At 34.7% G+C, this 16114-nt stretch overlaps 1 protein-coding gene across 2 annotated transcripts in view; it reads left to right on the top strand.

The window, feature by feature from the left end:
• Window positions 1-16114, top strand: part of NBEA (neurobeachin) — a 463000-nt gene that overhangs the window by 148983 nt on the left and 297903 nt on the right. For both annotated transcript variants that reach the window (XM_042839098.1, XM_042839097.1), the window contains exons 25-30: window positions 3185-3193; window positions 5596-5776; window positions 6807-6937; window positions 8890-8997; window positions 10547-10715; window positions 12072-12167. In XM_042839098.1, the coding sequence (XP_042695032.1) occupies window positions 3185-3193; window positions 5596-5776; window positions 6807-6937; window positions 8890-8997; window positions 10547-10715; window positions 12072-12167 (694 nt within the window). The remainder of the gene's footprint in view (window positions 1-3184; window positions 3194-5595; window positions 5777-6806; window positions 6938-8889; window positions 8998-10546; window positions 10716-12071; window positions 12168-16114) is intronic.

Here is a 16114-nt window from a genome sequence, read left to right as displayed (position 1 = left end):
GAGAAGGCTCTGAGGTGACCTGAGAGCGGCCTTTCAGTATCTAAGGGGGAGCTACAAGAGGAAGGATACAGAATCTTTAGCAGGGTCTGTGGTGATAGAACAAGGGGAAATGTCTTCAAGGCTTAAAGAGGGTAGATATCTTTGAGTATAGGAGAAAGTCTTTTACAGTGAGGGTGTTGAGATACTGGAGCAGGCTGCCCAGTGATTCTGTGGTTGATGCCCCATCCCTAGTAACTTTCAAGGTGAGGCTGGATCAGGCCATGGACAACCTGATTTAGCTGTGCATGTGCCTGTTCATTGCAGAGGAGTTGGACTAGATGGCCTTCAAAGGTTCCTTCCAACCCTGAGGATTCTATGATTCTATGAACTTAACCTAGAAATAACTTACAACTTAGATGATGATTTCATAGTCACATCCATCTAGAAGAGAGCTTCTTCCATTTCATCCTACTACATTCCTTTTCCATTACTGCCTATCTATAAATGTTAGTGTGAAAGTGGATTCAATAATAATTGTGAGAGACACAAATAGCCCAGCACATCCTTGCTCTTTCTTTACTATCATGATAGTAACAAAGAGACTTGATGCTATATTGGGTCTCTCCTGGATATGCATCATATCAATTAAAAGTTTCATACAGGTTCTCAGTCTTCTATTTCTTTTGTATCTTTGAGTTGATTTGGAGAAATTGGCAGATGCAGTGGCAAAGAAAATATTTCTTCTTAATCTTAAAGGGGCACAATAGTTCAGTGCTTGCAGTCAGTTACAAAAGATTATCTCACTGTCCTCCTCCCAAGAGCTGCTAATTGAAAGAGAGAAGTCTGAAACTAGTAGATTTATATAACTCTACATAAAAATAATAACCACGGCTTAACAGTGACATTTTCTGCCTGAGTAATTCTCAAGGGAGGAAAGACCAGTACTCTCTTTCCATCACCTACTGCAAGAATCAGTGACTGACTGAGGTGAGAAGGGACCTCTGGAGGTCACCTGGCCCAGCCCCTACTGCAGCAAGGACACCCAGAGCAGGGTGCTCAGGGCCACATGAGTTGGCTGTGGAAGATCTCCAAGAAAGAGATTCCACAGCCTCCTGGCAGCCTGTGCCAGTGGTCCATCATCTGCACAGCACAGAAAGGTAATGCTAAGAGAGGTGCTCCATTGCCTACATCATCTTCATGTCCCTTTGTTGGGTTCTTTCCTGCATGGAGGAGCCAAAAAAATGGATACAACCTGACTCCAGGTTGTGCTATTCAGGCAACAATCTTCCTGCATTTAGTCTCAGAGCTTGGGCCATCTTCAGCTGCTAAAATAATCCAGAATATTTTTGAGTGTATGCTAAGATAGGTCATGCATTTGCATGGAAATTTTTCTGTAATTCATTATAAACTATTCTTACATTTCTGTATCTCCCTCGCTTTCAGTTATGTACCTCCTCTATCTCGGAGTCTATGCAATGACTGGCTTCATCTGCTGTTGTTTTTAAAGGGATGTGAATTATACATGTGAACTGAAATGAAATGAAGGCAAACATTAACAAAAAGTATAGCCAGTTTTGTTGTTCTGCAGTATAAACTAGAGTATGTTCTACTGTAGATTCCACAGGTCTTGCCTACTGAATTGGAGCATATTAGAGAGAGATGATAAAATATAAAATGGTGATTAGTTGTTTCTTTGCTTTTGTGAGGGTGTTCTTTGAGGGTTATTTTTAATTACAGCTGTAAGGGAGACATTCTTAAGATGGCATGCAAGCGTTAAGTAAGCATATTTGAGATCTTTAATGAAGAAGGCTTGCAGAAGATGGTTTCTGTTAATAGCAGCTCACTGCAGGAAAATAAATTTTGTGTACAAATTAGAAATTTGAAGCAATCATTGCTTGCAACAACAGTAACAGTTCTGACAAGGATTCAAGGAGTACGGCAGAAGAAATACAACTGTGGAGCTGAAGTAACTATGACAACTGAGAGTAAATTTCCAGACCACTTGAAATTATTTTTTTTCCAATTTATTCCAGAAAGTTGAGAATTTTAATTCACTTTTACAGCATCTCAAACTGTAGCTCTTAATTGTGAACTGAGGAGTGCTGGTGTCACATGAGCAGCTCAAACATTTAAAGACATTATTAGATATGTGGAGTAAAAGACAATTTGCATATTTTTGTGTGTGTTTTGTGTGTAGTGTTGGCTAACAATTATAAGCTAGAAGTCTTGAGAAAATAGCAACAAGTTGGCTGTCAATCCAGCTACAGAAGAGGAAGCTGTGTTTAAAAGATGTCTGAGTGTGATATCTTCTGTTTCAAGAGTAAAAAAATCAATTTGTTTCCACTTGTTCTTTCTGCCAGTTGAGTGTTTTGCGCTATTTAAATGACAAAAACATTGACTTAAAATAAGTTTGTTTCTTTTTTCAAACACAACCAGAGAAAGCTTAAGGATGACTTCCTAGCAAAAATAAAGTGCTTGTACCCAAAACTGAAGCATAAAAAAGTTAACGTGTTAGCTCAGTTCTAAAGATTGGAATTTGAAGACTAACTCAGTCTTCAGGCTTGGTAAATTTTTAATGTTTTGTAGTTCAAAAGCATTCACTTATCCATTGTTGTGTTGGTTTAAATTGAAGAAATTAGACCCAAGCATTATATATATATATATCTATGTATGTATGTATATATATTAATTGAAGTGTCTTGCATTGCTTCAAAGGAAGGAGCTTTATGCATGAACCAGTTTGCTTTTTGTGATTTATGATTATTTTGTCAGAGCGTTTTATACTTTCCTCCTCATACAAAGATTAACTACTTTATTACATTTCAGTTGAATGGGTTGTTGTAAAATGCTCATTTTATTTCTATATAATCAGTGAAAACATTATTTTGATTTACATTGCTTCTTAAAATTGCTCTGTATATATGTAATATATAAAATACATTGGTTTAGAAGAACCAGTGTTTACATGAAATCTGTAATAATGCAAGATTTAGTTTTTCTTTTCTTGTACACAGCTATCTATAGTACTTGCTTTCAAATGCAGAACTGAAATTTTATGCTGTTTTAATTATAAATCAAACAAATGTATAATTCCAAGATACTAATTTGTTTCAATTTTGCATTGTATTTTTTTAGTTAACTTAAATAATTTTCTTTTTCTTTTATTGTTGTGATCTGTTGTCTGTTTTGTCTGTTGCATGTCCAGGGTTCTAAGGTTAGTATTGCCACTGTAAGTTTCAGTTTTTGCACTTTTAAAACTAGCTTGGTTTTAATCGTTTAGCATTTTGGCTTCTTTTATTGTTATTTTCCTATGTCATGTAGTAGGATGTGAGTAAGAATATATTGGCTGTATTTATTAATTTCTCCTAACACGTTTCCATTCAGTAGCTTAACGCATTGTCATGTATGGCAATTAGGTTAGCTAGAGCACCAAACATAGGAAGGTCTCTGAGCTAATGTAAGTTATAAACGTGATTCTCAGTAGAAAAAAAATCTTTAGGTCCTGAACGTGTGATTGTGCGGGAAACTTGTTATTGCTCTTTAACTATCCTGTGTAGATGTGAGGTGGTGATAAGTTCCCTAAGTCTTCCTAAGCTACTCCAATCTAAAATACTGCTAGTACCTGAAGGCAGCTTGATAACAATTGAACTTATTTTAAATGTTATTAGAATATCAGTGTACTGTTTTAATAAGTAGAGCTAATAGTACATTTTTCTGCAAAAAGACTGTTAGTTTTTTAATTTTCTTCTCTATGTATATATCCAACAAAATTTTGGAGAAATTTTAAAAAAGGTTTTTCTTCAATTAAATGTTTTCAAAAATCTTGTTAAAACACACCTATATATATGTATATATATATATATATATGAATGTTTTTAAAATGAATTCATTTCATAACTTGCAAGCAATATACTGAGATCTTCTAATATACTGAGATACTTTTAAGATCACAATTGATAAAATACAGTTAAAATGAGAAAAATCAACAACAGGCACTCAGCTGGTTCCTAGCAAACCTGATGTTATTTGAAGCATGAGTTTAAAGTTTGAGTTTCTGTAACCACCCATGATTTTTTTTTTCTAGCAGACTGTTATAGCTATAGATTTTTTTCAGATCTATTTTCTGTGAATGAGTGCTTTTAAAAACAACGTTCCAGTCTCTTACAAAAAACAGTAACTTATTTTTCCAGAATGTCGGAATACAGTGCACACCAAGGAGGGAGACCTGGATAAAGGAGAGTGACTGGAAATAGTTCTGGGAGCTGTCACTTTACCATTTGTCTGATTTCATTGGGCAGATCAGACAGATGACAGCATTTCCCAAATCACTCCTGTAACAGACATGTTACATCCTTAGGAGAAATTAAATGAAGTGTTATCTATCATTGTGATGACACATGCCATGTAATATCCAGCACGTTTAAAAACATTTTTTCCTTAATACTGTTTGGCACAGTTTGCAGTCTTCATGTTATACTCTAAGCTGTTCTAAAAAGTAGCTCATATATGAGTATAGCAGTTTTTTAGAAATACTTCTTTTCCTTCTGAAATGGCCCTAATGGCATAAAATGTGTGTTGTATTTCTCTCATATGTGCTTCTAAGCAAGTGCAGCGAAAGTGGCAAACACAACAGAAGTGATGCCTTTCCAAGTGACCAAACTGTATTTAAAAAAGCCATGCAATCTGAAATCTTCATGGCAATCAAGAAGAAAATGCCATCTGCAGACAATTTTTAAGATACTGTTTAGACATATCAATGTGGACGATGTCGATCACTAAATCCGGTTTTCAATTCTTTTGTTAATTAAACTTAATGTTTGCTCACTCATCTGCACTGTTAGACATCTGAATGCTTTTGAAAGCATGACTCTAGATATCAAAATATCTTCTTGGAGAAAAACATGACACCTTTTTAGATTTCAGAAATAAAGAGCTCATTCAGCATTATTCTGTGGGTTTCCATTAAGGAGAATATACCACTACGTTAGAAAAAAAAAGATCTTTTTTGGGGAAATGTGAGCTGCATGCCATGTACCTGGTCACATTTTCACTCCCTCCCCATTGCTGTAGTGAGGGAGCAAACCATCCCTTTTCAATTCCAGGAGTATTGATATGGTTCTGATAATACAATAGTAAGTGTTTGCTGGAAAGAATCAGTTCATGGAAGCAGAGCAGAACTGCACACTATTTTCCAGCTCTCCAGTCCTCACATTTACTTGTGTGTCTAAAGGACTATAGAAGCTATGCGGACTTCATTTAATGTGTTACCTGACAGGTTGGTTAGCCTACAGAAGAATGGAAGTGTATCTTGCACCTCTGCCTAATTTTAGTATCTGGCCACATTTTGTCTTTATGTAATTGCTAATAGCTTTCCCATTTATCTTAATCTAAGTATTACTTGTTAGAGTATGTTAATCTAAATAATTTTCTCATTCTTCATTTTATCTTACTTTGGATTTCACTCACAATTTACATTATTGGTAATAATGGGAGATTTTTAAAATAACTTTCAATGCATTTATCATTAAGTGTAACAATTTAGATTTGTACACATATACACCATCGTCATATTTCAGTTGTGTTCAATCTGTTTAATTCAATTATCTCCTTTTAAAGACTGAACTGGAAAATATTGAAGTGACACAAGGAATGTCAGCAGAGACAGCAGTAACGTTTCTCAGCCGTCTGATGGCAATGGTTGATGTTCTAGTATTTGCCAGTTCTCTAAATTTTAGTGAGATTGAAGCTGAAAAAAACATGTCTTCTGGAGGTCTAATGCGACAGTGCCTGAGGCTGGGTAAGTCTGCAGACAGTGCGTATTAAATAATTACTTTCAGATCAGTGAGCTCAAGCTAGATCAAATGGTGACACACGTCACTATTGTACTGACTGTGATGTGATGAAACAAAAATACCTGTTCTTGCTGATTTGTTACTGTTTCAAGATTGGTTCATATCAGGCACAATAGTGTATTGAAATGGCACATCTGAAATTGTTCATTCCTTTATACAGGCTGTGTACATTTTTAAGGAGTAAAAATATAAAATAAAGTGCATTGTGAAAAAATGTTTTTGCTAACTGTTTTGCTGCATACCTACTGAGGCCTTATCCAAGTCTCTGTAGGTTTGGAAGACTGCTTCAAGGCTACGTAAAATTAAAAGCTTGGGATGCATATACAGGCTGCAGATCTTAATATGTATTGCAACAGCCTAGCATCTGTCTTCACTATTTACCATTTGCTATATGCTGTTACAGTTAATCTGGGAAATTTAAAATTTTCTGAATAATTCCAATTATTATTATTATGTCAGTTTGTCCTGGTGAACATTAAATTTTGACTGTCATCTGACACTGTTTCTTTAATATTGTGCCCCTACATACTTTTTCATCTGTCAAATGCTGAATAATCTTTAGACTTGGATTTTGTCCTTTTATTAATCATATAACTTACTAAGTCTTGATAATTACCTTGTTACTGATAAAAAACCTTGTGCTTCATTCTCAGTGATTCCAGCTGCCCATAAACTCATTCAGATTTTAAGTATTGAAAATTGATCACTAACATATGACAGCTCCAATTTAGAGACTATTCATTTTCAAATTTTAATATAGTGATAGGGCAGTTAAATAAAGCATTAAGATTTTCAACTAAAAAGGACAAAACGAGTGAGTCACTGTTAATGTTTTCTTAGTATCAGTACCGTCAAATGTGAGAACTGCTGCAGTTACTATTTGGAGGTGTTTATTGGCATATACTGACTACTGATTAATATTAGGAAAATAATTGAGAAATATTCTAACTCGTATCATTTTCATAACTTTTTTAGTTTGTTGCGTGGCTGTGAGAAACTGTTTAGAGTGTCGGCAAAGACAGAGAGAGAGAGTGAATAAGACTTCACTAATCAGCAGTAAAGCTCAGGATGCTCTTCAGAGTGTAACTGCTTCAGCAGCAACCAAGGTAATCCACTCTTCTTACCAGCAGCATTGACGAGACTGTACCACTTCTTTTTAGGATCATAAAATATTTATAACTGCCTTCTTAAGTGTTTGGCAAAAGCTTTGGCAAAATAGCTTTTTGCTCTTAACTGACTTTAAGTGAAGGTATGTTTTGGTATTCCTTGAAACAAGTTAATGCAGTGGTATACTGGAACATTTTTAATGAGCTTTACCACTCCCACTTTTTTTGTCTTCAAAAATCAAGTTCCCTTCCTCACATCTCTCCTATGTATCTGCTCAGCCATTTCTTAATCTCTCAAAGCATTTGCAGTTATGATAAGTTTTGCAGTCACATCTGTCACTGGAACGTCTTGGTCCCAGTAAAATCCACAGACCTGTGCACGTGCTATAGAGATCAGTATTTTCTTTTTGACTGAATGAAACTTAATAACTAATTACAGATTCATTGATTTTTTTTTTTTAACTTGTTAACAACTTTGAGAGTTTGTGAATCTTTTTTGCGAGACTAAAATCATAAGCAATATAATATAGCCTATGACTTACATATGACATTTTAGCTGACAAAACAGATTCTTGTTTTGAGTATTATAATTTCATTGAATTATAGAATGATTTGAATTGGAAGGGACCTTTAAAGGTCATCTAGCCCAACTCCCTGCAATGAGCAGGGACACCTCCAGCTCCATCAGGTGCTCAGAGCCCCATCCAGCCTGACCTGGGGTGTCTCCAGGGATGGGGCATCCACCACCTCTCAGGATAGTGTGTGCCAGTGTTTCACCACTCTTATTGTAAACAACATTTCCCACGAAACCTATCTATTTCTCCCTTCCTTGAGCTTGAAACCATTTCCCCCTGTCCTTTTGCAACAGGATTTTCGTTAGTAACTAGCGGTTTTTCTTCTCTACTTTCAAATAGCATTTACAAACTCAGCTATGTTCACAATGTTATTTCATTAAATCTCACAAAAAATGATATTTTTCACTTTTTCATATTTCATTGCCTTTGCAATAATTGGAATTATTATGTGAACAGCTATAATAATTTTCAGTAAAACTAAGAGAAAATTTTGCTTGAGAATATTTTCTGCTTGAAAATATTTCTGGTTTTTAAATTTAAGACATGTAAAAAATGATTTGCTGTTATGAAGCAACTATAATCTGAAATCACCTTATGTGTGCACATTATTGTCTTAATTTTGCAAAGCATACCGTTCTGACGTACTGAGATAATTTAACAGGTTTTATCTGAATAGCTAGGAATATGATGGTAATTCAAAGCATTGCTTTATTTGTGGAAGCCTTGTCTAATAGTGAGAACACACTCCTATTGAGACCAAACGAGCATCTAAGATTAGCAGTAGTATCTGCAAATGTCGTCAAATTAAGGTTCTAACAGAAATCACAGAATCACAGAATCACCCGGGTTGGAAGGGACCTCAAGGATCATGTAGTTCCAACCCCCCTGCCTAGCAGGGCCACCAAACACACACATTCAGATCAGGTTGCCCAGGACCCCGTCCAACCTGGCCTTAAACACATCCAAGGACGGGGCATCCACAACCTTCCTGGGCAGCCCGTTCCAGGGCCTAACCACTCTCCTTGTAAAGAACTTCCCCCTAACATCCAACCTAAATCTTCCCTCCTTCAACTTCGATCCATTTCCCCTAGTCCTGCTGTTGTCAGCCCTTTTGAAGAGTTTACTCCTCTCCTGGGTGTAGGTTCCCTTCAGGTATTGATAGGCTGCAATGAGGTCACCCCGCAGCCTTCTCTTCTCCAGGCTGAACAAACCCAACTCCCTCAGCCTGTCCTCATAGGGGAGGTGCTCCAGCCCCCTGATCATCTTAGTTGCCCTCCTCTGGACCCTTTCCAAAATCTCTATGTCAAGAAATGCTTTGAATTAAGACATTTGGGAAAGAAAGAAAAATAAAATATCTCCTAACATTTCTATTTGTAGACTCCCCTTGAAAACGTCCCTGGCAATCTTTCTCCCATAAAAGACCCTGATCGGCTTCTTCAGGATGTTGATATCAATCGTCTACGAGCAGTTGTTTTTCGTGATGTGGTGAGTAATAAATAGGCTTTGCACTTCTTTTTTCTTCAAAATTGTCACTTATATTTTCAAAGAGATTTTCACTGTTCCAAAATTAAAAATATTCTTTATTTGTTACACTTTATCAGCAAACCATTTGCTCACGTCTTTGTTACCGCCAGCCTCTTTCTGCACTTTAAAATAATATTGATAAGCCATTTGAGATTAGTACAAAATTTCATTTTGGAGTTGGACTTGATCTTACATTAGTCAAATAACCACAACTAAAACAAAACATGCCTCCCCTAAATTAAAACTGTATTACTAAAAAATGTCAGCTATTTTTCAGTAGGAGGAAGAATTATTATATGCATTGCAGAACTGCAACAAATTCATTTTTAAAGCCAATTTTTACATTTGCTGAATCTGAATATATGTATTATATACAGATGTATAAAAAAGTCAGATAACAGCAGCATTTTTACCATGAAACTTTGGCACAACTTTGTTTTTGAAGGCTGTGCAACTGGACTTATTATGTATATACAAATAAATTAAAAAACAAACAAAGAAACTTCTCCAGCCTGAATTTGAGCAGATTGAGAATGGAATCTAGGAATAGTTTTCAGCAGAAGAAAGTTGAACTTTAAACAAAAGCATTTATCTGTCAAGATGATCTCACCGTCTTGAAAGAATGAGGTTGAATTTGTGTGATGTTCATCTGACATCTTTTCTTACCTAGAGAAGAGAGCAGAGGAAACTTTTTTCTGACAGATCTGTGAGAGAATTTACAGCTATTTTAAGGGTTGCAGTGACGTGTGACCAAATTGAACACCCATGATAAAAGACTTCTCAGATGATGTAAAGTGGGTTGGGATCAAGTAAGGTCATACCCTAGCAATAGGTAGTGGCCATACAACAGCAGACTGCATTGGGGTAGGTGGAAAAAAGAAAAGCAGCAAAGGAGTTCTGGTCCTGGTATATATATTTACATAGAACCCTGAAAATCTGGGTTTGCTGCTGATAACAGTCCTGTTGAAGAATTCAGAAAATATGAGCTGGAGTTTATATTTATTGCTGGAAAGAAGACCATGGTCATAGTCTTCATGTTTTTACCAGATATGTTATGCCCTCATATGTACCCACTGTTAGTTGGTAAAGCATCAACAAGCTTAATTTTCCCCTTCAGCAGTGCCCCTTAACTTTTTGCAGCAGGACCAAGAGTCCAAAAGATTTACCCCAACGTTCTTGGGGTATCAGAAGTCAATTGCCGTTACTCTTGAGAAGAATTAAGAGCATCCTAAAAGAAGAATAAATCCTTTAGTATGAAAACCCCACTGACTTCACTGTTTTGGAGATTTGAGTAGGTTTCAAATTACCTGTAAGATTAAATACTTAGTACATGTTGTGTGCATATTACCTCACTGAAAGTTCATTAAATCTATTTAATCCATCTCTTACTATGTTAACAGATGTAACATTTCAGAAGGGTATTTTTTTCATAAAGCTTTAAGATGATCTTCAGTGAAAATTCAGTGGAAATGTACAGTATTATAGAACTCCTCCTTTTTCTCTAACACAGGACGACAGCAAACAGGCTCAGTTCTTAGCTTTGGCAGTAGTCTACTTTATTTCAGTTCTGATGGTCTCCAAATACCGTGATATACTAGAACCACAACGAGAAACAGCAAGATCTGGGAGCCAGGCAGGTAGAAATATCAGACAAGAAATAAATTCACCAACAAGTACAGGTACATTTGTTTTCTTTTAATGTTCTTTCTCATTTTCATGTTTAGATACTTTAGAACTGTAGTTATCTTACTGCAAACAATTTTCAAACACATTAAAATTACAATAGAGAATTACATGCTACTTTGTTTCTCTAAAATGATTTGGTTCTTTAACGTATATTAGCGGATTTCACTTATTCTATGTATTTTCTTATAGAGTATAACTAGTTTTCATTTGCATATTGATTTTTTATGCTTTCATTTCTTTAATTTGTATGTTAAAAAAAAGTGTCTGATGGGGCTAAATCTGTAATTGTTGGTAGTTGATGACAAATTCTTTGTCATTTGTTAGTAAGAGCACATATCTTTAACTGTCTACAATGAAATGTGTAAAGTCCAAACAGGTTTTTGCAAATATAAATATGACCTCTATTAGTTTGAATGAGTGTGCTTCTGAAGGGTGAAGGGTGGTGATGATGGGCTCCTTGCAGTCCACTGTGTTGGTGCCTGTATTTAGAAGGCTACTGAAAGAGTATCAGAAAAAGGGAACCATTTCTATTGCCTTCCTTGATCTGTTTGTGATTTTTCATTAGTAGTGTTATTTTCACTGGCCTTCTTCAGCCTGAGTGGAAGGGAGCCTGGCAGCTGTCAGAGCCCATCAGAAATAAGAGATCCAAACTTTCAAATACTTTACACTATCAGTTCAGTAGGTTTTTCAGAACCCATGGGATTGTTTATAACTGTGCTAAAAATGCTGAAAACAAAAATTGAACTTGTCTTTGAAGCTCTTCACGTATGTTTTTCTTCGTGTATAAAATTTTAATTACTTTCATCATTTATGGAGTTTCTAATGTTCATTCTTCTTAGCATGTATGTTCCAGTTTATGTTACATTTATGTTTATTCATTGTTTTCTGATTAATCATTATGTTTTAATTTACCACTTATACATTGTTTTTGAAGTTCACGTGCTTAAGGGCTTTCCATTTTGAATATAATACATGAACATATAATACATAGACAATTGTGAGAAATCATCATTTTTGTGCTTTTCTGTTTATGTTACGGTTCTGCAATAAAAAGCTGCTAGCTTTTGTGAACTTTTTTACTCATAACTGTCTTCTCTGTATGTGCTGTGCATATATGTCTGTTTTTTTCTCCCATGTAACGTTGCTTTTTGAAGTGCCCTAGTAATAGGTACGCTGTTTCCTATCTCTTGACACAGAACTTGTTTTCTTCCTTTAGAAATGCATTTTCTGTTTGTAATACCAGATTTGCATGTTTCAATGAGATAGGATTTCTGTCATGGATCCACAGTGGACCAGGCCACACATGAATACTAGCTGGCTCACATTTGATTCCATGATTTTCTCCACAGTTGTGGTCATACCATCTATCCCTCACCCAAGTTTGAACCATGGATTCCTTGCCAAGTTAATTCCTGAGCAGAGCTTTGCCCACTCATTTTACAAAGGTAATATTAACATCATCTCCTAACCTGTTTGGGTGTTCTTATTTAATGTAATGTAATTCAAGAAATAACTGTGATGTAATTGTTGATAAATAAGTATACGCCTCAGGTTACATGGAGATCAGACCTGATGACACCTTCAAAACTTTAACTACATTTCTCTAGGAAACCTTTTTCCCATTTTTGCTGCAATTTATTAACTTTACATCCTATGAACTAAATTTTTTAAAAAGAGCAGTGAGGAGGAGAAAGTGGATTTTGAAAATTCGACATACCTTTTGTTTCTGCTTATACTGCTACAATATTATTAAGTCCTTAAAAACCAAGTCAGGCCTATTCTAAAACTACTGCATACCACATAAAGTATGTAGAGCTTTTGCAGTAGCATCTTTCCCCATATGTTTTCCTGTTCTTTTTCTGCCTTTCTTGCCTTTTTTTTTTCTTGCCTTCTTGATGGTATGTAAAGCTTTGATATTGTATGTACTGTGAATTATTTTATGCTTGTAAGTTAATGTGCTGTGCTGTGCTTTTCTTGAAAGAGACTGCTTCTGTACCAGAACAGCTATTATATGTTTTGGGCTTGTTTTTGTTTGTTTGTTTGTTTCAAATGGTACAATACAATGCAGGGAACATGTTTTTCAAATGTCATTATTTGAAACAATATGATATCTGAGTGTAACTTTAGCAAAGTTTGCATGTTTATTTTCCCATTTATTTGCACGTACTGTGAATAAATAAATGTGTTATAGGTTAAAAAACTGAGGAAAATGTTCATGGTGTAATTTTGCAAAATCTCAATGGGTAAAAATATTGACTTATAAAAAGCTGAGGAGATTTAAAATTGCATCCTGTCTATCAACAGAAATTGTTAACTTCTCACTTTACTAATAATGTAATTTATGTTATGTATATCATATCCTGTTCTGGAAACTTTATGTCAAAATTTTCATTAGAGCAAATTAAACAATTACTATGTTAATCTAGCATTTCTTAAATTTCCACAGATACATGTACGTATATTATACACTGCTTTAAATTCTAAATTCTAGTAAGTAAGAGTTTGTGATTTTTATTTAAAAATCTACTGTCCACTACATAAAGGAAAAAAATATCTATTTTTTCCATTTCAGTTTGCTTATGTCATATTCTTTGTTGTGTCATGTTTATACGGGTATGATTCAATACATCACTGATGATATTGCAGAATAATACCCTGTAACAGCTAAATCCTGCTGTCTCATCTCCTTTTGCCTTTAGAACATGTTCCTGAGCAGCAGTCATAGGATATTTTATTTTGGTTACCTTTTGCTTGAAAATTGGAATTATTTAGAATGCCTCAAAGCCTACAGTTATTAAAAAGAATTAAATTTAATACAATTTTAAAAACATTCGCAAAATAGGTATTATATTGCTATTTGTACAAAGCTTGGCATTTGAAATAATGAGTGGCAAAAGGAGGATAAATGGTTTTTCTTCCCATCTATATGACATAAATTAGAACAAAATCAGAAAAAAATGTCTAAAAATAGTCTTTTAGAATGGAGGAGGCATACAAAGTCACCAAAATATTTCAGACAAAGCTTTTTTATTTAGGGATGTATCCTCCATACTGTTGCTCATAGCACTTACTTTACCTCAAATTCAAGTGAAATAGTTTTGTTTTGGGTTAGTTCTTTTAAAGGTTCAGTAGAGCTACAGAAAAAGCGTAAGTGAGATAAAGAAGAAACTGTACTGAAGAATTTGGCTTTAAGATCAAATGATTTGGTAAAGGAAATGTTATCTGTAGCTAGTAGCTAGTTATTTTACCTGTTGATGTCACTATATCCTTCAAGATCTCAATCTACAGGGTCTCAACCTCTTATACCCAACTGCTTATTAGTCTCTAAACTGCACATGCCATTAGAGAAGAAAAGTTTCTGCCTTTTAAATTCTGGACACAGTCCCTCAGTCCTGAAGAACATTAGCAGGAACTGAAAAGAAAAGAAAAAATGCCAACACTGTCAGAAGAGGCTTAAAGTCAAAACCTATTTTGTCATTTCAAGAATTTTTCATTCCAGTGGCTTAGCCAATCAGTTTATTTTTATTGATGTGACATACTTCCAGACTTCAGCAGGAAACATATAAGACATGAAAATTACCACATAAAGTACAGTTACATTTTAAGATAACTCAACATATTATAAAGCAATTATTTTTATTATTTAGAAGTCCATATATGTTTTTAAAGCCAAATCTTTTTTATTAAAATGTGAATAAAAATTCAGTTGTTATGTGGAAATAAAGCATCTATATTTTGTTCATTCTGGATGACACCAATTGGATATAAGTTCTTTGTCAGTTCAATATAGCAAATTGTATTATTACTGTTACAACTGTACAAGAGTTTTTTTTGTGATAGATCTTTATGAACTTGGGAAGACTGATCAGCTGCTTAAAGGAAAATGATTTTTAGTAGATGGAATCTATTTATAAGACCAGAAAACTTGAGGGGTGAGTAGAATAGGAATATCAGTGGCATTTGAATAAGAGAATGAAGTTCTTTTTAGTGATGTTTTTTTTCTTTTTAATGTACAGTTGGCATTATCTTTTATTAAAACATATCTGAGGCTATGTGAGACCATACTTATCTCAAGGACATTACAGTGTGTGATTACTATATGCTTCTTACTTGTAACTGCAGTTGGCATCAAGCAAAGTTACTAGGAATTCTAAATAACATTGTACTTGTTACTGAACATTTCATTTCTCATCATTTATAGATGCTGGCCTCCCAGTTTATACATGATTTTATAGATAAATAAAATGTAGAATTTACTAAAAAGAATTTAAAACATGTTTTGCATGGATATATATTCTATCTATAAATGTTCATAGGCATTAAAATAAGAATGTTTTTGGTTTGTGAACCAAGTATTTTTGACAAGGTGTATGTTATGTTATACTGCTTTAAGGAGAAAGGGCACACCTAGGAAGAAGAAAAAAAAAATAATTCAATGCTGTCCAATCTACCATTGTGTCATTGTGTTCAATGGCAACCACTTAACATTAAAAAAGTTTAATTTGTTATAATGTGCTATTCTGCTATATTTTTGTCAGAAAAAAAAGTCTCTTTTTGTAGATTTATTCTTTGCTGTATGTTTGTTTCAAATGCTTGCATTTCTCCTATCAGTTGCTGATAAATATAAAGGATCTATAATATTTCTAAAGCAAACATTGTAGAGTTCAACAAAGTAAAACTTGTAAAACAAAAGCAAGCTCCTCCTTTTCTTTTTAGGTCACACATATATGCATTAAGAGTCAAAAGCAACCCTCCTTAGCTCAGATTACTGAACTTCATAACTTCAGATTTTTAAATAAAATCTGAAATATAAATACATTCATTTCCAAAGCTTTTAAATGGAACTTAATAAAGCACCTTGACTTACAGTGGTAATCTTCACAAAGGTAGCATGGCATAGCTCAGAAAGTTCTATGAATAAGTTTGCAGGCTTATTCCACCTGCTGCTTCGAGTGTCAGATACTGAGTAATTCCTTCAGGAATATCATCAAAGAAAAAGACATAAAACACACGCACAACCCTTTCTCTTGCCTTACTTATTCTGCAACATCTTCATACATCATGTTATTCATGGCTGGATGCCAATCGCATAAATGAAGAGCTCATATGATTCTCATGCTGACAGCGTGGCAAGTTGTCAGTCAAAGACAAATGCTTGTAAGGATACTCTGGAGAAAACTTAGACTCTCTCATCTTTTCAAAGATACATTGCCTGTTTACTGCTCCTCCTTGAAGTTCAGAACCAGTTAAGACAGATCTTGGGCAAGCAGGATGTTCCCTGAAGCACAGAAGTCAACTAATTTGCAAGCCTTTCTTGCATACCTTTCTTCCTATGTGCTCTGTAGTTCCCTAATAAAGTGAAGTCAGGTGAATCTGTAAAGCCAATCCACAG

Source organism: Centrocercus urophasianus, unplaced genomic scaffold (genome assembly GCF_019232065.1).
Source record: "Centrocercus urophasianus isolate 14NV4802_14NV808 unplaced genomic scaffold, USGS_Curo_1.0 seq_9, whole genome shotgun sequence".
Classification (NCBI taxonomy): domain Eukaryota; kingdom Metazoa; phylum Chordata; class Aves; order Galliformes; family Phasianidae; genus Centrocercus; species Centrocercus urophasianus.
This window is presented reverse-complemented; position numbering and strand designations above follow the sequence as displayed.